We start from the raw sequence: 26012 nt of genomic DNA on the forward strand, positions 1-26012 counted from the left end.
AGGGCAATCGGTGTCAAGTTCAAAAGTGCATCATGAATATTTGGTAAATGTAAAATAAAGTTAAACCATTCCTTACTATAAATATTAAATTTGTTCTCTTGTGTTTAATAAGTCTCTTATCTTACAAAAAGAGTAGTCACACGATAAAAATCTGCTCCATGTGATGTTAAAGAACAAAACCTGGGAGCTTGGAAGTTTGGACCCTCCCACACAAATGGGGCTGATGGGTTAAAATTAGGAGGAAGAACAAGGAGAGGCTGCAGGGAAGTTTAGTTACACCCACAAAGGACACAGTAACCATTAAGTATTTACAAGCAACTGCTACCCAAATCTTGAAATAAAACAAAAATCAAATACATTTTATTGTTACTTTGGGCTAAAAGGTGGGAGTATTTTCTGGAAGATGTGCTGTACAGATTTGCCTCAGTAAATTCCATAGCACTGATATGGGAAATTTAATTTAAGGAGTAATGTTTTAGTTGTTTATTGTTTGTCAGTGTAATTATTCAAAGTATTTGAAACCACTTACCAATATATTAACAATAAGCTTTATTGTAAGTCCAAACCAAATTACTTGTGCTTTTGCTTTAAAGCAGATGCTGAATCAATAATACTTCGAATTTGAATTTTCACTGTCTGTTGCTATTTAGGATGCAAACTTCTGAGATAAGCTTTAATTGGGGGTAAAGATGCAGCTAGAGGGTGGCAAATAGGCTTTTAAAAATGATCTTTGGTGCATAAAATATGCAACATCCGGATGAAGTGGTATACATGTTATACTCCATCTTGCATTTAGATAGGGAGTAGTTGATGGCTTGCTAGATGCAATAGACTACCACAGGTTAAACTGGCATGCATTGTTATGGTCTTCTCATCACAGACAGGAGTGCTGCTTTGAGTATTGCACAAAAGGGAGGGTAAGCCCTCACAGGCAGGTGCTGTATCCACGCATATTATTGGGATGTTGACTGAAAGGAAAAATTGTACACTGGCAACAGCAAAAAGCAAAGCTTGGAGAAAGAAAAAAAAAGAATTTGGGGAGGAATCACAAAGTGCAGTTAGTGACTGAACTAAGGAGCCCCACAGGACCAGACTAAAACTCTTGCACTCCTTGTATAAAGTCATTTCTAAGGCCCAGACAAGATTTTACCGTGGAGTTTTGCTGTAGGCCTAAAAGGAGATAATAAATACCAGACCCAACAAATAATGGTAGATTAAAGGTCCCTTTAAAGCAACCCTTGCTCTACCTCTGCAGTGCTAACTTGTCAAGCTGCACTGATGGAGTTATTCATGCAGAAGGAATCACAACTAAGTATTGAGAGCATACAGTGTACAATACATGGCCCATTTGTTAGGAGGCAATTAAAAAAAAGATTTTGGAGATCGCATTCTCATTATTGACACTAATGAGAGAAAGTAGGAAGAGAAAACAGGGAAACATCAACAGCATCATGTAAAGCGCAGCCAGTCTATTTCCTTGCAGCTCACCGCCAAGGAGGAGGTAAACATTTCTGTTTCCACAATCAATTATATGTTATGATTTACTGAGAAGCACCTGCACATGTTATAATAATGTATTTATTCCTGCTGTCTAAAAAAACAACTCTTCAAAAGATTAAATTTAAGGGATTTGTGAGATTTAATCCCATTAGTTCCATGTTGCAACTTTGAACGTGAAAGAATTCAACCTTGATCTCCTACCTAGAGGGGTCCAATAAATAAAAAAACAAAGACCTACCTTTTGAAAGCTACCTTTGACAGTAACTGCAGGGTGTTTAACGAACTGAACACTCTGATCTTTTCAGTCAAAGAAACCTTTCTATGAACTAAATGAATGTACAAAACACAGAGTGGCTACAAACTAACAGGAGTTACATTTTTTAAACACTTAAGACAGTAACCCGTTCCTCGTTAAGGATCAGAGCAAAGCTCAGTCAAGCCGTCAATGTGTCGGGTCCTAATCCGCTCTTCTGTCACAGGCTTAGTCAGTGGCAGGTTTTCATCCCTGTCAAGTATGGCGATTCCTGTCGGCACAGACCCATCTGCTGCTGCTGTTGCTCTTGGAGATCTGAAGCCACCCCATCAACAAAATCTGGGACAGGTAGTCCTGAGAGAATCATGACTGACTTGTTCCAGATCATAAAAGTGGGTACAACAGGAAGGAGGAAAGAGATTTCGAAAGTGTGAATGTGCTGGGAGTTCATGGCGTCGTAGAAGGACAGCGAGTTGTTGTCGTAGTCCAGGAGCACGCCGAGCCGCCGCAGCTGCAGGCTGGCCTCCACCAGCATCTCCTTACCATCATGCCTCACCATAAAGTTGTTGTTGCAACGCGAGAACACCCACGAGGACGAGTTCTTGCCACTCCACTCGTTTTTTGGGGCTGATTTGTAAGCCACGCCAATGGCATACCTGGAAGGAAGGAAATTATTTTTAAACAAGTTACGACTAAATGGCCCTCCTTTTATTTTCTTTACTGGAACTTAATCTAAGGACATGAAAGACCTGCATTAGTATCTTTGGTTTATAACCAATGAGTACGAAGAACGAGCATGTGCTGTCTGTGTTAAATTCTATTTGTTAGAGGGCAGTTTGCATATTAAACTACATGGGTGAATTGGTTCTCTGAGCCCCTTTCCAGGCTTATATAACATTCTCACCATGTGGATGCTCCCAGCAGCACCTCCCAGTAGTGGCACCCGCTGTCGATGAAAACATTCCCAGCAGCTCCGTAGGAGCCGGTGCCGCTGAACCGCTCTGGGGTGTGGCTCTTTTTCAGTGAGCTCTCATCCTTCTCCATGGTCAAACAGTCATTGGAAAGGCGTAGCTTCTTGTGGGCTGTCTTTGGGTCTAACTTGAAAGGCTGACCTGGAGAGACAGAGAAGCTGGTCAGTTGAGTGCGCTTTATTTTTCTTTCAAAATTTTGTACTTTATACTGAAACAGAAAAAAAGTATTTGGGCTGTGATGGATGAGAAAATCCTTTTCTGATGTTTAGAGCAATTTATAAAATTGTATCAAATATAGGACATTTTGGCAATATCGTTTTCTTTTTCTTAGCATTAATGACTTTGTATAGTAGCTCAAATAAAATGAAACACAGCTCTAATTATTTTTTGATTTTTTTTAAGAGGGGAAATACATAAGTACATGTTTCAGACACTCTTAAAAGAGAATAAAATGATAAACATTTTCCCTTCAGCTCACAGGTCTCCTTGCTTTACTTTGGTCCATCACATATTATACAAATATAAAAATAAAATTAACCCAAGATTTATGATACAAAAAGACCCCGACAGCAGAAAAAAATGACTTGGTACCAGTCAAATGTTTTCAACTAAGGGTTAGAGAAGCACAACAACCCCATATATAAGTGGCAAGTTCCAGAAAAACTTGTTAAGAGCTGTATCTCTGAATAAATGAGACTGGATTGGTAAAAAAGGCTAGACACATTACTTCCTGTCCATTCTATGTATTTTTTTAACTATATAGATTTTCAAATTCTACATTTCTAATGTAGAGACTCATGAGTAGCAAATGTTTTAAACAGGAAGATCAATAGTTATATTTCCTTGAACCATCACATTGCTCAAATTGTAATTATTAAAAAAAGTGCTAAATGGAAACACTACAATAAAAAAACAACGAACTTTGACTTATGTGTTTTTCGGTTGGATCGGAACTGTTTTATTTCACAAAACTGTACTTTAAACACATTTTTTACATCACACAAGTCAAATGATCTACAGCTGGACCTTACTGCCTTGTAAAAAAGATGAAGAAGAAGACAGGAAGTAGTTTGCACCTGAGCAACCTATTCTCATTATGAAATCGTACAAAAAGTTATGCACCGTAATTTCGTACGTTTTGGACGTTTTTTTCATCGTATGCGCATGCACATCTGACGCACCATTCACGAATATAGAATATAAATTACAATTAGCCCTAACCCTGACCCTAAGATATAAAACAGCAAGCAACGTAGTTAGAGATGAATAAGTGATGACTGCATTGTTTTTCCCAGTTTTACGTCCGTCCGCGGATCTGCTTTTTTTTTGTCTGCCAGCGCGTGCGCACTGATGTGGTTTTTTGAGGAAAAAACTTCCAAAACATACGAAATAGTGTGCATAACTTTTCGTACGATTTCATATGCACTGATAATGAGAATATGTTGACCTGAGTAGTTATTTAATAGAAAATCCTGCAGTTGCGTAACTTCGATTTTTTGAATTTAGCAGAATATCGAAAGTCAACTTTTTAATTGAAAAGCAGCTACTGTTAGTGCACAACTTCCTAGCTCCATTTCTTTTTTAGTTCTTTAATAGGTGTCTATTAACCCTCTCAGGTGTTTTTATACATCTTTAGAAATGGAAAACAAGGTTTAAAAAATGTGTATCTTTGTTCTATAAAGAAATATTTATCTGTCCACTCAAGTGTAGTTTATGCATTTTATACTGTAAAAAAAATCAATATACCAACAAAGTAGATAAATAGATAAAGTTGTAATTCAGTTTTACAGCTGAAATATGGTATTCTGTTGAATTGGTGGTTCCTCTACTCCTCTGTAGAAACTGAAATAGCCGAGGTGTTTGGTCTTTTTCCCTGCTTGTCATCCATCTTGGTCTCATTTATTTTCCATTGCAATGATCAACAAATGGGATATTTCTGTATGGGATGATGCATTAGCTTCCACTAGATTGGAAAATATGCATAGGTGCCCAAAATTAAAGCCATATATATATAGAAAGAACACTTTTACATGAAAGGGTTAAAATTATCAAAATGTAATGAAAAAATGGTTTCAAGTTTCATAATGTAGAACAAGCGTACACTCTCACACTGTTTATGAGATTAGTTGTTTTAAAACTAGAGTATCACTATAGTCTCCTTGGACTAGTTAACTTCAGCCCCCAAGAACAATTAATCCACATCAATGCTAAATAAGGAAGTCAAGGGGTAATGCAGTGCATCTAATATAATAACCTAACAAAAAACAACTAAGAAACATCCCCATAAGACAATAACAAATCCCGCTATTTAAGTTGTTCAACTTTAATTATTTCGTCTTTGCTTATCAAGGTCGAAGGTTTCCCAAGATCATAGTGTTAAAACGTACCAGAATAGCAACAAGAAGAACAGCAGCAGCAGAAGAAGTGAATAAACAAAAAGTAGGGTGGAGAAGTGCTTGCAGAGAACTCACAGGGAGAAACAGAAGAGGAGACTGTTTGAAATACAAGGGCGAGAGAGTCGAAACTTCAAAGGCCTGCGCTGCCTTTGGTGAAAACATTTCATAACAGTGAAGGAAGTCACCCGGCATTTCCCTCTGTTCCTCCAATCACACAGACTTGTAAATTAGCTGAAGGAAATGGCCTTTACTTCCACTGCAGTTGGTAGGAGCTGCTGCAATTCAGTGGAAACGCTTCTATCCGGCTGCAACTATTCAGTTTGCAATGACACCAGTAATTTGGGTGTAATGGGTGGAAAAATTGAGGGGGCCAAACTAGGTGAGTGGCAGAGAAAAGGAGGCTAAAGAGTGAGGGAGAGAGAAGTAGCTGAGGGGATAATATGAGTCTGTAGAAGTGACAGAGGAGCCCCTCTGAGCTACCTCTCTGTGTTGGGGTCAGTGTGTGTATGTGGCTTCTCCTAAGTCAATCACATCCCTACCAGACCTGACATTTAACTCTGACACCTCTCGTCTCAGCCTCTCAGAGTCTCCCATGGCTTAATGAGCAACACAATGAGGACCCCGACTCCTCCTCTCCTCTCGCTATCTGCCTTTCCTTCTCTCTCTCTCTCCCCAATTCTTTCATTCTCATCTGCTCTATCCTTTCACCACTCTCAGACACTCTTCTCCAATAATCTGCGTGCTGAGTGTGTGTCACTGAATGTGCATATGAGACGATGAGGCCAACGCGCTGCTGGCACCCTATTACATTAATGCGCTCTCTTCTTTGAACTGCTTATCGCTGCCAGCGCAGCCATTTCCAAACACTGGGGCTCTGTCATGCCTTTCCAGGGGATGACTCCTGAGAGCTCAGCCTGGGCCTGAGGTTGGGGAAGGGGAGACGCACATGACATTAGAGGACAAGCAGACACACGCGATGCAAATACTGTCAATTATATACAAATGTATGCATATAGTACAGAAAATTGCACAGTGGATACGTCCAGTGGCAGATCTGTACAAAATACAGGAAATCAAACACAACAAATCTGCAAGAATAAATGAAACAGATGAAATGGCAGATGGTGACGCTGAAAGAACTGTTGCATTTGGCAATTTTGCATTGCCTTTGGCAGGCGGCTAAATCCAATTGCTCATATTTTAAAGAAAACCTGTAATGGATTCAGAGTCTCTAATTGGATATTTCAGAATTTACACTCGGTACAGTATCTTCAGATTCAGATGATGTTTTTTTACTTTGAAAACATGGAGTAGAAATTCAATACTTGTGTCCAGCAGTGTGCAGATAAAGATATTGTCATGTATTTCAGTCAGTTTCCAAACACATCAAGAGCATTTTTTAAAACATCAAGAACATTTCAGATGTAGGGTTTCAATAGATCAACAACAAGCTGCAAATCTAAAAAACAAAACTAAACAGTTTCTATTGCCCATACCGTCTTTGAAAACTCTTGGGTGCTTAAAAAGAGCAAATTAGTATGTAGCAACTTTTTTATTATTTTCTGGACCCAATCATTGTGTTCTAACATCAAGCTTTTTTTAAAATTTAAAACTAGAATAAGTTGCACTCGATCTGGGTTTGAGGCTATAGCTGGAGTAAAGTGATGAGCAAGATGAGAAAAGCATGCCTATAGGATATGTCACTATATATATATCAATAAATAAAAAAAGAGATTTTTAAATATATATGGGGCAATTCTGTCCCTACTTGCTTCTATTCTGTAACCATAGTGTTTAATGATAATATACTTAAACAGTCACTTATCTGTTTTTTCATGAATTATGCTGTCACTCAGTAAAGAAAGTTTCATACAATAAATAAATGAAGATTAAGGTATTGCATTTTAAACCTTATTTCCAAATAATGTTTTGTTTATTTTGACCACTGTTCAAGCATAAAAACTGTTTTCCTGCATGTGACATTTTTATTGGAGTCCTATAACATCATTAGAGTAAATTATGAACAGATTGAAAATTTCTTCAAAGATTTACTTTAATGCTTTAGTAGACTAATTAATAGGATTGTTGGTGGAAAACATCCCACAGCAAACAACACCATTTCGTGACTAAAAATATCAACTAGGATACAGCCAGTCCCACAGGTATAAAATGGGGAGAAACTATTACTTTAAACTTTTAGATAATAGAATAAATAAAAAAAACATAGTCCAGAAGCCACAACGTTTTTCACACTTTTTCAAGGCTTAAAAATGATCATACCGTGTCTTTTACAGACTGTGTATGTACCTCAGCCTTGTATTTGCTCAAAGTTGAATGTTGGTCTTTAAGCATTAAAAATGTGTTTCTACCAGTCTGGATGCTTCCCTAACATCGGGGCTCCTTCATGTTGCAGAGCTGCCACGAAGTGAAAAGATCGAAGCTCACAGGGAGCATGCTGGTTTTAGCAAGCAGCACCCGGAGAACATGCCGAATGTGTTTTCCTCTAATGTGCTACACCGCTGGAGGCATAAAGAAGGCATGTGTGAAGATATAGAGGATATTAGAAAAAAGACTAGTACAAACTCAGGGTGGACGTAAAAAACACACACAAAAAAATCTATTCCTTTCAAGTATTTATTTTTTGTAAACAACACACATTTTTCAGCAGAAACTGCATTGGTTCTGATCGCAACAAAAGAGCATCAATCATCCTTGTGCAGATTTTGGTGAGCGTTTGGCACAAGAGCGATAATAAGGCTGTTTGAGACAGCATATCCAAGAGTCTGGACTTTGTGAGTTTATTTCTACTCTGCAGAATAACAGCAATAATTAGGACTATCTCTGACTGTCTGCAGAAATGACATCCTTGTTCTGCTGTCCTGAGGCCTTGGATTATTAAGGCTTTGAAATACTAAATAGAAGCTTGTCAAACACAAGAAAGAGACAGCGTCGACAGCAAGGAAGATATATAAATTAAAAGAGACCCCAGCCAGAGGAACAAATGCAAAATGTAGTTCTAATCCAGACCCATGAACATGCTTGAAATCTTACAGTTGGACATCCTCTCAGTAATTGACTATGTCATCAGTGTAATTTCCTTTCCATTAAGGGAGAGATTAAGCTCCTTCTAACTAGACCAAAATGAAAAAAAGGTTAATTTTACTGCATAACTAAACAATCGTTGCAGCTGAAACAGCAGAGGAAGGAATTCAAAGCACTCTCTTGACAAGTGCAACCTCACACAGGTTCCTGAATCCCTGCTGAACTTACAAATTCATTTATGTAATTAAAATGCATGGCAGTCTGCCATTTGGCTTCTGACTGCCTAATTTATATGTAACATGGTATGTAATCCAGCAGCGCTCCAGATGAAGCGCAGCTGTACTCTGGTGAGATTATAAATTAATCAGTTATAGAACAAGCAACAGGAAAGCTGTTATTAGTGAACTTCCAGGGGATCTCAGTTTATCTATCACAACTTCTCACCTTTTACTGGCTAATTTATGAGTAGAGAAAGAAATAAAGAAAAATCAGTGAATAGGTTTAAGGAAATTCAGCAATCCTGCATCAGCATTTTCCTCAGCTTTAACATGCACTGACCAACGAAGGTGCCTTTAAAGACCACTGCTATAAAAAACATTATTTCTGATATAAACGGCCAATAAAAAAATAAAACCTTTGGTAAGTAGGTCCAAAATGTATGTTCATTTTGTGGTTCTTAATGAATTAATCTTAAATTAACTGAATTTAAATATTTGAGGTACATTACAAATGTTTGTAATGCTGGATTAAAATACTGTCCTCTTGTTATATGGGTTTGATAGTACTTGACTGATCATTTTGTTACTACATTTTGTTCACTTTAAAATATACTACCTAATAAACATGAAAAGGATTGGACTTCCACATAACTTTTAAACAAATTACATTAAAACGTTAGCAACAGATCACAATTAATGTGATCATTAATTCCTTCTCTAGCCTCTTAAGGATTATGCATTCCCTTTCACGTAACTTTTTTTTTTTGAAAAACAACTTAAAGGTTTAGAAAAAGTCTTTTGCAAAACTACTCCCATGCCACTGACATTTTTCACATTTTGCAACATTATAATCATTAACCTTAAATATATTTACATTTGTGCAAAGTAAGTGTTTACTCAGTCACTAAATGTTAAAGATCTATAACTTTAAAGACAAGAGAGGTCTGTCATTTTTGTGATAGGTAAACTTCAACTATAAGGCTGAATGATAAAAAAACAAAACAAATCAAAGAAATCACATTGTAGGATATTTAAACTACATATTTTTTTTCATTAGATTAAATTAAAAACCTCCTTCCATCGGTGAGAAGATGGAACATGGAGGGGTTTTTTACCATGGCAATGATCCCAAATACACCACTCTGGCAACCAAGGATTGTCTCTGTAAAAAGGTTTTTCAAGGTCCTGGAGTGGCCTGGTCATTCTCTAGACCTCAAGCCCATAGAAAGGGAAAAAAAACAAAATTTAGGGAGTTGAAACTCCTTGTTGCCGAGCGACAGCCCCAAAACATCACTGCTATGGAGGAGCTCTGCATGGAGAAGTGAGTCACAAATACCATCAACAGTGAGAGCAAACCTGGTGAAGACTTACAGGAAATGTTTGACCTCAGTCATTGCCAACAAAGGGAAAATAATCTGTACATCTATAGCACTTTTTTCCAAGTCAGGAGACTTGACCAAAGTGATTTACACAACATTAAGTCATTTACCCATTCATACACACACTGATGATGGCAAGTTACACTGTAGCTACAGCAAAGGTTATACTACAAAGTATTGAACTGAACATTTGATACTGACTAAATACATACATTTTTATTTCCACCCACATTTACAAATAAAATATATAAAATCCTGCAATGTGAATTTTCATGGATGGGGTGTTTTTTTTTTTCATTTTGTCTCTTTGTTGACATTTGCCTATACTAAAAATTACAGATCTCATCTTTCAGAGTAGAATCAGTGGCCGACTAAATACTTTTTTGCTCCACCGTATTTTGTATTTTATACAGCACACCAATAAATGGTAAATGAACTGAACTAATATAGAGCTTTTCTAGCCATATGTACCACTCAAAGCACTTTATATAACAGCCACATTCAAACATTCGCACCTACTGACACATTCATACATCAGTACCCAGATTAGAAAGCAAGTTGCAGTTAAATGTCTTGCCCTGGGGGACATGGTGGTGTCCTCAGCCTCACCTCTTCCTCTGCTCCTCTTACCTCATCTCTACCACTGATTGTTTGCTTTAGGCATGGAGTGAAAGCTTGTGGCCATTCGGCAGGGATGCATGCTGGGTAAATACTGCAGGCTTTTTAACAGGGGCAGGATTGTGGAACCTTGGGCACCCTGATGGGATATTTATAGCGTTGGACTAATATATTACCAGACATTGTTTAAATGTGTTAAAATCATGCAAAGATTTCACACACACACACACACACACACACACACACACACACACACACACACACACACACACACACACACACACACACACACACACACACACACACACACACACACACACACACAGAAACCCTGTGTTTATCCAGTTCTTTTCACAAATTGGATGCCCAGAATAAGAAATAGAGTAAAGCACATTACCAAGACAGCAGACGACATTTGATCGCATGCAAGTACCTACAGTACATAAAAAAAAAAAAATATAATAATAATAATAAACCAACAGTAAAAGTTACAGTAAGGGTTGTTAAGTTAAGCAACATGCAGGTAAATATTTATATTAAACCAACCTGGTGCTGCTTTGAACTAAAAATACTTCCAGCTGCTGATTCTGATTAACTGTAAATAAAAAGTAAAATATCTCCTCTGCTAACGTTTATAATTTTTTACCAGAACTCCTTCTTCACAATTCACAAAGCAGTGTCTCAGTGTCCCTTGTTACTCAAACTATTGTCTGGTATCTTTTGTGCCCAATAAAATTAGGCTAATAGGGAATAAAGTGGCTGTTTATACATTAAATCAACTGCAGTGAGGTGAATATTTGCTCAGAGGCCAAAACAGCTGCCAGCCAAAGTTAGTGCAACACAATTCTGACCTTTGTGCTCATTCTGACTCAGGCTTTTAGACCCATATATCAGTACAATATCTAGTAAAGATGATCAATGTTACTTTGAGACACACTGCAAAAACAATCCAGAAATAAGTAAAAAAATCTTAAGTTAAGTGTATTTCCCCTTAATTTGAGCAGGTAAATAAGATGATCTGCCAATGGAATGAGTATTTTTACTCTTAAAATAAGATAGTTAGATAATATTTACTTGAAATAAGACGATAAAATTGTTTTCTCCTATTTTAAAAGGGAAATTGTCTTGTTCCATTGGCAAAGTGTCTTACTTACCTCCTTAATTCAAGGAAAAATGACTTATTTTAAGAAAAAATAACTTATTGAGATTTCTATTTTTTGCAGTGCACCTAGCAACAATGTGATCCTGCATAAAGTCCACTGGGGATAAACATTAATCTATCTGAGATGAGAAGGTTCTGAAAGCCTCACTCACAAAATCCACCCCATCCTTTAATTACCAATTATCATAACTTTGTCACTTGTCATCTATTTGATTAAACTTCTATACACTATGTGATGATGGCCTCCTAATGGGGTGACAGTGGTGTCGGATGCATGATGTGTTAAGAGCTCTGGAACCCCTGAGTTAAAAATCGACATATAATCATAGGTTATTTAATATTTACCTTAAAAACTATATTAAGTAGAATGGAAAATTCAAAATGCACTCAAAGAAAAGGAACTTTCTTCAAGAGACAATGTTTAAACAAAGGTGTAAACTAAGATCAGTCTTCTGTACTAAACTACCCATTAGGAGGAAAAAGGGAGAAAGTAGCAAGTCTCAGACCACAATCCCCATAACGTATGGGGGTGGAAGTACCATGTTTTGATTTTTATTTTTTTTGTAGGAGAAACTTCTTCCCCTGTTTTAATTGGTGGCATTATGACGAAATAGCATAATGCTGAAATACAGAAGAAACACCAAACAGCATCTGCCAGTTAGTGAGGTTTGGGCACAAATTCTTAGAACACAGTGAAGAAAGTTATAAAGTGCCTTAGGAAAAAAAAAAAAGGGTACTATGAATACTATGGGAGATTCATCAAAAGAGCAAAAAAATGTTTGTGACCAAGGTACCCTACAGTGAGGATCATAAGTATTTGAACACCCTGTTATTTTGCAAGATCTCCCGCATAGAAAATGGAGGGATCTGAAATTGTCATCGTAGGTTCCATTGTGAGAGACATAATCTACTAAAAAATCCCAGAAATCCCAATATATGATCTTTTTTAACTATCTATTTGTATAATACAGCTGCAAATAAGTATTAGACCTGTCTATCAGCTAGAATTCTGACCCTCAAAGACCTTTTAGTTTGCCTTCAAAATATCACCTTCACACCATTTATTATCCTAAATTACATGCGCCTGTTTGAGGTTGTTAGCTGCATAAAGAGACCTGTCCACCCCATACAATCAGTAAGAATCCAACTACTAACATGGCCAAGACCAAAGAGCTGTCCAAAGACACTGGAGATAAAATTGTCATCCCAAGAACACCATCCCTACTGAAAAGCATGGGGGTGGTAGCATCATGCTCTGGGGTTGTCGTCTGCATATGGGACAGGGCGACTACACTGTATTAAGGAGAGGATGACTGGGGGTATATATAGTGAGATTTTGGGGAACAACCTCCTTCCCTAAGGTAGAGCATTGAAGATGGGTCGAGGCTGGGTCTTCCAACATGACAATGACCCAAAGCACATAGCAAGGATGACCAAGAAGTGGCTCTAGAAGAAGCACATCAAAGTTCTGGGGTAGCCTAGCCAGTCTCCAGACCTAAACCCAATAGAGAATCTTTGGAGGGAGCTCAAAATTTGTGTTTTTCAGAAACCTGACTGATTTACAGAAGATTTATGTGGAGGAGTGGGCCCAAATCCCTGCAGTGTTTGCAAACCTGGTGAAAAAGTAAAGGAAACGTTTGACCTCTGTAATTGCACGCAAAGGCTACTGTTACAGTGATTTTCTCAGGCGTTCAAATAATTATTTGCAGCTATATCATACAAATAAATAGTAATAAAAAATCATACACTATGATTTCTAGATTTCTGTTGTAGATTATGTCTTTCACAGTGGACATGCACCTACGATAAAAATTTTAGACCCCTTCATGATTTCTAAGTGTGAGAACTTGCAAATAGCAGTGTGTTCAAATACGTATTTTCCTCACTGTACATACAGTAGCTTACTCAATTACACCCGATCTCTTGGGATGGATGAGTCAAATTTACTGCAAACTATTTATCAAACAATGTCTATTATGACTCAAGTTCATTTGCAAGAAAAGCTGAAAATAAAAATGTTTTTTTTTGTAATGTGGCCTGAAAAACCAGCCTTTAAATAAACATTATTTAGCTATACAGGCTGCCTCTTCAAACTTTTTAACTCTTATAAGCTTCTTAGGCTGTTATGTTATATTATTGTTATGGCTTCCAATATAATAAAAGTACCGTATATATCCAGCTAATAAGGGAAAATATTTTCAGTGAGTAATGTGTAACCACCAGCTCTTGATATGAATTAATCAGAGACAGATAACGAAATAAAGCACATGCAAAGTGTAAATTAATAACAGCCATCTTGAATAACATGGTTTGTTTCTTTTCAGCCGCTGCCTTAATAAGGTCTGACTGAATCGATTTGCAAGTTTAAATATATTTCATGCTTATGAGTGCAAAAAATATGGTGCCTTAACACCAATGTTACGATTGTCATCATACGGGCTTATGATTGTCTAAAAATGAGTGGAGGCAGATGTTTTGTATTTTATCTCACAAATAACAAATGGATCAGTCCTACATTTGTTGGAATAAAGTGAAAAAAAGGAAGTCAATGGTAATAAAATTAATGTGCAAAAACCTGGGTGTTAATAAACAAGCAACCAACTATTCAACCTTTATATTGCTAACTTATTCGCACCGTGCATATTTTTTTTTCTTTTTACCAATTTCTGGGTTTTATAAATGGCTAAAAAGCAGCCACTGATGGTACTGAACTCACGAACCCTCATCCGTGCAAAGAGCTATTTGCTGTCTTTTATTCACTCAACACTCTCTTTCACACTCTCATTCTTTCACTTTTCTATCCACTTTCCTACTACTTCTTTCTGTCTACCTCTCGGCTCATTTCTAAAGACAGTGATGCAGAAGGCTGCTCACGGTTCACTCTGAGGTAAATGCACGAGAGCAGGCGTGCTGATAAAAGGTCACACGCTAGCACACATGCATGTAGGCATCCTTGTCTCTACTGCATTCTTATTCGTCATGCCTTATTCATGTGTTTTTCAGGAAAACTGAGTTACTTTACATGTTGGCCGCAAGCACCTAACAGCTCACTGATACTCTAAAGGGCAACGTTAGAGGCACTGCTCACTTTCACCCTCTCATGGTCCAACGCTGTGTGGACTGACCTAAAAAGCTACAGATGGCACCCAAACATGATTGTAAATGTTTCAGTCAAAGTCACTGATTTGCACATGATGGGATGTGAAGCCCTGTGAGGATTTGCAGGATAAAAAGCAATAGATACTCAGAGTCGGAACCGGAGAGGTTTTTACTGTTAGAAAATGCTGCATATCAAACATCATGACCCAATCCTGAAATTTGAATTCTCTACGTTACATCCATTGTTCTCAATTTAAATGCCAAGACAAAGACAGCACTGATTTTATGGAGCATCCAGAGATAATTGAATAACTTTTATTCACAACTACCTTTTTTTTTTTAACAAATCTAAAAACCCAGTAAATAAACTCCGGTTTGCAAAAGTTTTATGCCTTATTTTTTTATTGCTGGAGTTGTTGATAAATTTTGGATTTTTGGAATAAAATGGGATTAAAAACCACCAACAATATTGCTTTGTATACCATCATTTAAAAATGGCTTCAAATTAGATGCAGGCAAGTGTGAATAACATAAAAAGGTATTTGTGGATGAGGAGAGGACTTCCTTTCTAAGTCCTCTTCCTCAATTCTGGTTGTGTTTTTGCAACAGCAACACCTCTTGTTAATTGGAGCACCTGCCCTAAGTGTAATTCAATTGTATAAAACATGCGCATATGACAACCCTAAATCCTGTTTGGTCCAATTTTAACTAGATTGTCTGTAAATTGTTGGCTGAAAAAAATATCTTTACACAGACTAAATTAAGGTATGTAAAATTATTTACATACCTTAATTTAGTCTGTCTGTCTGATAAAACTGTCTTTTCAATTAAACTGTTTGAAGCTCTGGTTGAACATGTGATCTATTTTGGTAGAAAAGACCTGTGTGTTCATTCTATTCACTTACATTTTAAAATGGGGCTTTAATTGGAATGTTTTCAATTGCGTGATTGAAGAGTAATTAAATTAAATCCAAAGCAATAAAAAATACTTTATTAATATCAAAGGGAAATTAAATGTTATTTTAAAGCTGTTGAAAAATAATCTCTATAAATAATTCTATTATCTTTAGACAACAAGGATCCCCTGTATTCGTCTGCCTTGCAGCGGATCTGGATTGTGTTGTTGTTGTTTAAGAGTCTTCAGAAGAGGTTGCTCAGGATTGTCCAGGTTTTTCATTATATGAAAATGTAAAATCATCTCTAAAGGGTTCTAGAGGAGCCGACAGAACAGAGCCGTCTTTCTTTATTAACTTGTCGAGCTTGATTAAGTCGTATGCTCTGAAGATGATACCCCAACAAGATGGCAGAAGAGATCACACTCCCCACAACAGCTCAGAGGAGTCATCACCTGGAAATCTAATTATCTGTTTTTTTTTCCATGTTATAATGTATGTGTTGATTTTGAGCATCAGTAAAGAGCTGCCAGAAAATTCTTAGTATGAAGATTCTAAAAAAATAAAAAAAACAATCCACTAGACTTTGTTTTCCAAGTTTGAAGACATTTTGCTTCCCATCCAGAAAGAATGTCTGGAGTAGTGTAGAGATCCAGGTTTTATAGAGTGGCCAAAAGAAAAGCCTTGTTATGGCTTAGAAAACATGCAAATTGAACATAAAAAACAGGTCCAGCCATTTGTAATGGTTAGTTGTGGAAGTTTTTCCACCTAAATATTTTCCTTGGCTTTTGGCACACTTTGAGAGGTTTTACTTTGTTTTATTCTCTTTGTATACTAATTTGTATTTTACACTCGTTTTTTTTTTATTTTTATTTTATAATTTTATTGTATTTTATGATTGTGTACAGCACTTTGGTCCTGTCCAGTGCATAAAGGGCTTCATAAATAAAGTTGGTATGGTATGGTAAATCGTCTGGACTTTCCGATCAGGCTGAATCACTTTAAATGTACCAGAGAAATCAAAGAACATGATCAAATTAAATCCAATTGTATTTGTTAAGCACTTAAAAACAACCAAAGCTAACCAAAGTGCTGTACAGATAAATAAATTAATTCTATTAATATGCTGTCCTTGAAAGAGGAATAATTTCAAAGAAAAAAAATAAAGCCAGGTAATGTCTAAATTTATATCTTTTGAGAATTTTTTTGCTGTACTAATATATCATATCAGGTGCTAACTTTATGGATGCATTATAACTCTGTTTGCCTTGCAGATATGTTTTTAGCACACCACTTCATCATTTTAACGTCCTCTGAGTTAACCATAAACAACTGGACTGTAATGATACGGGGCGTTTCATGGTCTAGCACTGCTTCATACCATAATGTTATTTGCTTTGCATCTTTTTAGCTTAATAATAAGGAACTTTGGCTGAAGGCTTCTTAAGGCAGCACATCCTTCAAATCAAGCCGCAGACAAGATGATAGAAAAGAAACCTGCTATTAAAGCAGTGCCTGTAAGGCAGCAATTTATATGAGAAATGTTTGTGACCTTGGTGAACTGGGACAAGTTTTAATCAAAACTCTGCTTTTAGACAAACAGAGGACACTAAAGCTGTTTAATCTGAGTGTGGAAAGGGAGAGATAGGACAAAAACACGCAGAGAGATGGAGACAAACGCTAAAGTCTTGTGCATAAAAATACGTGTGTTTTTTGCTGGTATTTTGAAGGCTTGTCTAAATCATCACAGCTTTGGGAAAAAAAAAAAAAGCTGCTTGACAATCACAGGCTCATAATCTCGATCGGCGCTGGCGGTGGGTGGACAAGCTTTCCCTTCACAGCACTGACTGCCAGAGGAGGTGGGAATTATCCATCAGCACTGTACCATATTAGTACTGACATTACACACATCCTCTATGATATAACTTGAATTTATTGTTGTTAATATAACATTGTTTTGTTTTTTTTGTGATTTAAGGGCATTTTTATACCTTTCCTTAATCACTTTTCTTCCCAGACAGATTCTTTATGTAAAGTCATAAAATGCTAAAAACCTAACAAACATTTATTAAGTATACATATCTTCCTCAGGAAAATACAGTATAAAAATGTGTTATTTTTTTTTAACATTTTAGTGAGATATTGAATGTTTTCCAACTGTCTAATACCATAAGAAATAAATATTACAAATTTTACTGTTCCATTCAGAGCAGCAAACCTTTTGACCAAACTATGGCTGTAAAGATATGTTGCAATGAGAAAGATTATATGCTCTGAAACATAATATAAGTAGAGCTTCCCTTTTTAATACCTTTGCTAAACACCTTAATGTCCCTTGGATAGATCAGATAAAAAACAGATTTTTTGCCAATATGCACTAAACTTAGTTTAAGCACCCAAATATACAGGCATGGTGGTGAAATTATGACTATACCTTGTCATTGACCATGAATTTCCCCTGATATTGGATTAATATGCATGCAATGTGTAAAATTGACTTTCCATTTTTATTTATTTGTTGTTATTATTATTATTTTTTTTTTTTAACAACTTCTTGTTAATTTGTCTTTTTAAAGGTTCTATATCATGCTGTTTTAAGCCCTCAAAAGTCAGCTATAGGTATGTATATGTCCAGATACTGCTCTGGTTCTATGGGATATTTCCAGAGAGCAGAACTGATCATTCTCTGCTTTACATCACTGCTCACTGATAGGAGAAAGGAGGCGAGGCGTTTATTGATCTCGTGCAGCACGGTCAAGCTAGGTGTCCCCTGGAAGGGGCGAGAGGCACTGCTCTATGTGAAACTGTAATGGACACTTGTTTTCCATGAATAAATGAATCAAATGATATACCACTTTGGGTATTATTGTAATGAAAGAATATTATTACATTAAAGTTACAAATAAAATAGTTGATCTTGCATGATTTAGTTCCTTTAATTTGTATCTTGCCATACCTGATTCTTAATAAAAATCTATGAACTGAAGAAAAAAGGTGATGATTTTCTCGCACATTAGACATGCATAATCACTTTTTGCTCTGTACTACACCTAACAAGTGTCTTCCAGGATTTCTGAATCCAAACAGATGTATTACTGAGTTTTTTTTCTTTTGCCTCCTTTGGCTCTTAAGATCACCATACTAAAAAATAATAACAAGAGGCGGATGCAGAGCAAAGTAAAAAGAAGAGGTTCAATGCAAATATATTATATTTCCACAGCAAGCAAAATAGCTTTGGGCAGAAAAGAAAAGAGAAACAAAAGAACAAAGACAGATCTTTAACTTAGACTGGGGGCGCCACCTACCTCGATAAAAATATTTACTTTGGATAGAAAATAAGTACTCCATGTTATGTTCTGATAAAAACAAGTACCAGAGTCTGCAAAGATAGCTCTGTCCAATTCAGTACTAAAACACAGAAGTTTTTTTTTTATATAATACAGACTTTATGTTTTAATCTTGCAATATGCAGTGGCGTGATAGGAAAAATACAAACTGATATCACTAAGAAGATGGGTGAGTTACAGAAAAACATACAAATATTATCATGTTATGTGCGGAATATTTGGTCTTAGCTTGTTTGCCACAAACTAACCACAAATGGCCAATACCAATATTTAACACCAAAATGGAGTTGGTATAGTTCCCCCAAACAGAGATTTTCTGGCTATTTCTGCTACTAAAATATCACTTGGCAGATGGAAACATTTACAAAATTCACACCCAGTTATGATTCTAAGAAAGGTATAGCTAAAATACTGGCTGTTAAACAGTCCCAAACATTACAAACTTTACTGCCATCTATAAATATATCAACCTTGACAAATGTCCCTCCTTAATGGCAACTTCTACTTCCCTACACAGGAAAGCGCTATTATTAATCAAATAGAAATGTCTGTGAAACGCTTGTAGCATCAGAAAGGCTAATAAACAAAAATGACAGACAGAAGTGATTTTTCTGAGGGATTTTTAGCCCAAAAGAAAACCCAACAACAACTGTAATTGCTCAGAGAAAACAGGCCAGAAAAATGTTGGCAATATTTAACTAATCAATATTTAATTTTCCCTTGCACTAACCACAAGCATGTTGATGTTTCACTTCACAGTTTCAGATTTTATTGATATTGAAAGCTTTTTTTTCCCAGAGTCCAGTGTTGCAGGACTTTACTGTAATCTCTGTGTAAGAAAGTACTTTAATTCTACTTGAAAGCATGGATCTGAGTTCTAGCCTTCTGTGTGGCAGCAAACCCACTTTAAGTGTATTACCGCCACCTAATGTGCTGGAGTGAGATATTAAGTGTATTACACATTTTACAGTCAAATGAAAAAGTTTGGGCACCCCTATTAATCTTAATTATTTTTATTTCTAAACATTTGGGTGTTTGCAACAGGTATTTCAGTTTGATATATCTAATAACGGAATGATACACAAATATTTAGAAATAAAAATAGTTAAGATTAATAGGTGTGCCCAAACTTTTTCATATCATATGTTATTGTAACACAACTAATATTGAGTGCCACTACGATTTAAAAACTGTGCTTGTTTAATTGCTAATATTTGGCAAATGAAAGAAATTGCCCAGAGTTAATGGAAAACCTTAGGGAGTGTCACATGGACCTCGACTTACTGTTTGTTTTGAGGCGGGCCGGCTCACTGTTGCGGCTTCCCGCCTGGTTAATAGCCTTGACGAAAAAGATGTAACGGGTGCCGCTCTGCAAGCCGTGAACTGTGTAGTGGTTCTGCTTGATGTTTGGTACAATCATCCAGCTGTCTGCAGAGTTGTACAGACCTGATAGAGAGACACACAAAACAAACACACACAGTAAAGTATTAAAAGCCAATATCTGAAAGTTGCACGGAGATGCAGTCTTGATGAAAATCCCTTTCGACTGGTGTTAAATTAAAAAACAAGAAAACAAAACAAAAAACCCTGATAACAAAAATGGAATAGCATGATACTATCTTTCCTAACACCTCCTGTTGGTTATAGCACACTAACAGGTGGCTCTTGATGTCATGCAACATTTATGTTTTCTCAAAAATCAATTCCATTACCATTCTAACAGAGTTATTACAACATGCACCCAGAGGCAGTCCAACGTGTTCACTAAGCTGAAGCCATAAGCCCACAGGAACAATTCTCTCATAGTATCACATGGTACCATATGTAGGCTAATTTCCCCCCAGACAACAGAGTAAAATATCTTATGATTAAATGTATGAAAGCAGGGGTAAAACCAACATGACCGCAGCTGGTGGACACTTTTATTCAAAGTGGGGGATTAGTAATCATGTCTTAGCTCCATATCAACCTTTTGCAAAAAATCTTTTCTGTTTCTAAGATCTATGAGTTTTGAAGAAGATAAACGATCTCAGCTCTGAGCTAAGGAGAAAGTTCTGTTTTTTTTTTTTTTACAGTGTCCTGTCTGGCAAGGTGGCAATAAGAATAATTGTCTTGATGCCAAAAGGAGCCCAACAGATTTTACTTTCAGAAGTGTAGCGGTATGGCAATTGCCATACTGCTCCACTTGTTTCATGTATATAAATTGCTTTATTATAATTATGCAGGGAGTTTTACAGTTCATATGGACACTGCAATGTAAGTAGAGCAGAAAAACAGAAGAAGAAGAAGGAAAAAGAAAAAAACAGGACAAAAGATGAAAGAAAGAGGAGATAGGAAGGAGACAATGACAAAACATTTTCAGTCTGCTTCAACACCTGTAATGAGATGGAAAAAAAAAAAAAAAAAAAGAACAGCACAACCAAAAAACATGGTACGAGATATACAATAAAGCAAACACCTTGAAACTATCGCTAAAGTAATATTATTAAGTCTGACATGTACTCTGTGTTACCTGAAGATATGAATGTGGGGTTTCTGTTTGGAAGTGAATCTCTAAGTACCTGAAGCCTAGCACCTGTAGTTGTTTGTGAGGGTGAACTTGTGCATGTAAAGTTTTAACCATAGAAAAAATGCTCAATAGTGGTTGTGGAGAGCCGGAGAGGCACACCCCCCAGAGCACTGAGTCCAGCGCCGGGAGACCCAAAGCCCCAGGCGCCCAAGGGGACCCCAGAAGCGAAGGCACCAAGGCGGGGCCAGCTCCGGAAACCAGACCCCACCAAGGCAGGAGGAGAGACAGCCACGAAGAAGCCCCCCAGCCACCGCCATGCCGGCGCCCCGGGGAGCCGCGGGGACGAGTCCGCGGGCCCCGCCGGCAGCCGGCCACCCCGAAGTAGGGCCGGGCACCGAACACCAGCCCCCCCACGGCGCCGACCGAAACGCCCCAGCCCCACAGAGCACCGAAACACGCCCCGCCCCCCAGCACCAAGCCCCGGCGACCGGCCGCAACACCCACCGCGACCGCACCACCCAGGAAAACACTCAGGCGGCCCCGCCCCCGGCCGGGGCCCATGCGCATCCGCCGCGAACCGGCCGCGAGCGCCGCGGGACCCCCCCCAAACGCCCCCCCCGGCCAAAAGCGCAGCCCCCCCCCACCAAGACCGATGCCAACAGCGCGCAACGAAACACACCGCGCACAGAATCAGCCCGAGAGCAGAAAAGCCGCCCGGCGCAAAACCGCAAGAAGAGCAGACCGCAGCCGGCGCAACCACCCCCCCCCAGCAGCCCGAGGGGCAGCACAAAGCCAGAGCGGAGCGAACCGCGCCGCCCCCCCACCGGACGAAGCCAAAGCAGCCCAGCCACGTCCGCCGCCCCCCCCCGCCGCCCGCACCAGGCCCTGACACGCTGCCAGAGCAGCTCCGCCGCCCCGGCCCCCCACCACGCGCCGGCCATAGCCACTCCAGGCCCCCACCCGCCCCGCAGCCCCACCCGCCGCGATCAGCAGGAACAGAGCAGCCCCGCCATGCCTCCAGGAGGGAAAACCCACCCGAATACCTAGCCAGCGCAGCCAGCCCGCCCAGATCGGCCCCCCAACACTACCCCCGCCGGAGCCGCCCGGACCCCCACACACCAGCGGCGCGCCGCCAGCAGGACCCCCACCCAGCAGGCCCGCCCGCCCCCCGAGAAAACAGACATGCCAAACCCCCCAAAGGAAGAAAAAAAAAAACAAAAAAAAAAAAAACAAAAAAAAACAATGCCCCCACAATGCGACAGCGGACACCAGACACCGACCCGCCCGCAACCGCTCCCCCCCACCGAGGAAGAGAAAAAAAAACATAAATAAATAGGTAAATTAATTAATTAATTATTACAATTAAAATAAATAGGCAAGAGGAGAAGTGCGAGCGGAAAAACCGGAGCCCAAAACAGGACCCAAGACCCGCACCCCACCATGCCGTGCAGCCCCCCCCCCGAACCGGTACCACAGAACCGGCATAGGAAAGAAACACCGCCCAGGAACCGGCATCGTAGCGAAGGCACCGGCACCGACCCCGAAAATCCCAGAACAACACCCAGCCCCACCCCGAAGCGGATCCAGTCCCAGGCCCCAGGGATCCGAGGCCCCAAGGGCACCCGATCCCCAGACAGGAGCCCCAGAAAAGCCCCGGCCGGCCGGGGCCAGCGGAGAGGCCGCCAGGAATGAGCCAGCAGTCCCCCGGGGATCCACCCCCAGCTCCACCAGTGCACCGGTGAGCCCCGACGCCAGCCAGCGGAGGGAGAGCAGGACGGGGGGAATGGGCTCCGCACTTAGCGGAGACTTGAGATGTATTTGGGAGAGGGTGCGGTTGAGACCCCAACCTGGGAAAAAAAAAAAAATTGAATAAAATAATAATAATAATAAATAAAGAAAATAACAACGCGGACACACATTCACACATAACACTCACATCCAATAATACCAGGACCAAAAACCCGGTGACACCGGTGGTCGGTCCCGGGACTATCGGATGACCCCATAAGTGAACCTAAAATCCGGATGTGAGGGGAGGGGAGCGGCGACACCGCCACACCAACCCATCTCTTTCCTGCTTCAAGCCCGGCCCCCCACCCCGCACACGGACCGGACCACCCCCAGCAAGAGCCCCCACCCATCCCGCGCCGGCCACCCAACCAGAACCGCCCCCCCCCCGAACAGAAAGAAGAAAAAAAAAAAAAAAAAAAAAAAAAAAAAAAACCTTCAACCAGGCACTTCATGCCCCTCCATCCAACCTTCTTTGGGGAGAGCAGAGGTGACAGCCCCCGCCACCAGCAGGCCACCTAGGCCCCGCAGCCAGCCCCAGCCAAAACCACGGACCAGGCGGCCCGCTCTTCCTCCAGAAAGTTCTGTTTTAACGAATTATTCCTGCTCCCACTTCTCTTGTAAGGAGTATTATAAACTATTTCAAATATCATTAAGTTTTAAAAGTTAAAAAACTGACCACACATGTTTTTATAGAAAAATCTTCATTCATCATCATAGAAGAATCTTCATTCATCATGTTTTCATGAATCTTCATTTCATGAAAACATGAATTTAACAGCCTGTGTAGTTTCATCTGTTTTTTAACCAATTCTCAGCAGCGGGCCTTACACTGCTGAAGAAAATCACCCCCTTGGTAAACTACTGCCACCACCGTGCATCATGCTGGGGATGACGTGCCCAGGGTGATCTGTATTATTGTTTTTTCACCTCACCTAGTTTAGTAGCTTTAATGTTGCTCCCAACAAAACAAACATAAAGTGAATACTTTTGCAAAGAACCATCTTTTTATATTCTAATAACTGTTTATCAAATCCAATACGTTAAATTCAATCTGTAAATAAAAAAAAGAATATGGGTTGACAAAATTTTTTGCTCAAATGACAAAATCTTTAATAAAAAAACAAGTATAACTTTAATGTTTTTCCAATTCATATTTTTTTTTCTAAATCAACAATAGATCATGTTGTCAATGGTAGTTAATATTATCATCCAGCACTTTTTAGAAACTTGGACTAAAGTATGACATCTTAAGGTTACATCTGAATGCAGAATTAGCGATGAAAGACCTGCTTAAACTAGGGATGCACGATATTGGGATTTTGGCCGATATCCGATATGCCGATATTTTAAAACTCATGTAGTCGATAACCGATATTGATACCGATGATTAAGCTGGACAAATATAAGTAGTCATTGAAAATAGCAGTTTTGTTATCCATTTCTGACACTTTGAAAAATAATATACTCAAATATATTTTCATATGCTGATATCAAATTGATTTTTAAAAACGCGGTATCGATCTATTTTACTTTCAAAATCTCGTGAAATTTGATCGTTCTGTTACAAATTCTCGTGAGATTTTGTTAGTAAAATAGATCGATACCGCGTCAATATATCAACATATAAAAATATGGCAAAATTTTGTGGATTTTCGGGGGATTTCGTAGCATACCGATGACATATAGCAATATTTCATTAGTAAAAGACATTGATATGGTGTTTTTAAATGGCAATATATCAGCATATGAAGATATTGTGATATTTTAATGTATCAATATTTTTTCCCTTGTCTAGTTTGTTCAAGTTTGTGGTTGGATTTTATATGCAATGCACCAAAAAGGGGAAGAACACTGATTACTTGTTTTAAGTGGTAATTTGTGGAGAACAATCCTTAATAAAAGACAGCAAGTTTGTTAAAAAATATATAGATAGATATTTCTTAACAATAAATCTCATAGATTAACCTAAATTTAGGAAAAGGATAAAGCAAACAGGAAAAGAGTGATAATAGGATTCAGAAGCAGACTTCCTGGAGGGAGCTCTTCTGCAACCGCACAATACTGCACAATAAACGTCAGCTTATTTAAACTTATTTTGTCAAAAAGTAAAATAATTACTAGGTCTGCTGAGTTTTCTTTCCTTTCTGCTGCACAATTACAGAGAAATACACACTCTGAGAGGAGCACAGCTCTCAGAGCCATACTTACTTCACCCCCTCTGGTTAGGAAGCATTGTAAATTATTGAGCCAGATGGAAACAGCATTCATAAGTAATAGCAGAGAGCCTGCTTGTAAATATAAATACTTCAGGGGACGCAAATAAGGCCTTTAAAGGTTAGCTGGCTTTAAGAATAAATGAGGGGAGGGGGCTCTTGAAGCTAAGAAAACAGATACAGCCATTTCAGACTGATAATATCTAACTGATAATATTTCAATTTTTGTTGAATTAGGTCAGAAAACACTGAGGAGGTTTCCTGATTGAAGCTCTGCTCCTTTAAAGAAATGTTTTTTTCTGTTACTTGAAAGTAACATAAATAAATAAATAAATAAATAAAAACAAAGGAAGAACTAAAAGAGCAACACACATCCAAACGTCGAGCATGTGTGTCGTTGGAGTACTGTATGTGAGCATGTGTTTGTGAGGGGGGAATTGCAGCACAAAGTATCCTGGGAGTGGAAGTGGGTTTGTCTTTGATGATGCAACTCAGTGTTAATAGTGGCAGAGTGTGCAGGCACATAAACATGGACGTGTCACTCTTTCCATTTCTTTTCACAGAAAACACTGCCCCTGTATGACTGTCTGCACACCAATCCACAAACAGACTTTTCTTGAC

The 26012-nt window shown here is 38.7% G+C and overlaps 1 protein-coding gene across 5 annotated transcripts in view; it reads right to left on the minus strand.

The window, feature by feature from the left end:
- Positions 1 to 461: 461 nt before the first annotated feature.
- mid2 (midline 2) overlaps positions 462 to 26012 on the minus strand; it is a 220059-nt gene continuing 194508 nt past the window's right edge. For all 5 annotated transcript variants that reach the window (XM_038286577.1, XM_038286574.1, XM_038286578.1 and 2 more), the window contains 3 exons: positions 20163 to 20324; positions 2658 to 2865; positions 462 to 2409 (listed from right to left, as the gene is read on the minus strand). In XM_038286577.1, the coding sequence (XP_038142505.1) occupies positions 1986 to 2409; positions 2658 to 2865; positions 20163 to 20324 (794 nt within the window). In that variant the 3' untranslated portion in view covers positions 462 to 1985. The remainder of the gene's footprint in view (positions 2410 to 2657; positions 2866 to 20162; positions 20325 to 26012) is intronic.

This window comes from Cyprinodon tularosa, unplaced genomic scaffold, assembly GCF_016077235.1.
Source record: "Cyprinodon tularosa strain WSP-4 unplaced genomic scaffold, ASM1607723v1 ctg228, whole genome shotgun sequence".
Classification (NCBI taxonomy): domain Eukaryota; kingdom Metazoa; phylum Chordata; class Actinopteri; order Cyprinodontiformes; family Cyprinodontidae; genus Cyprinodon; species Cyprinodon tularosa.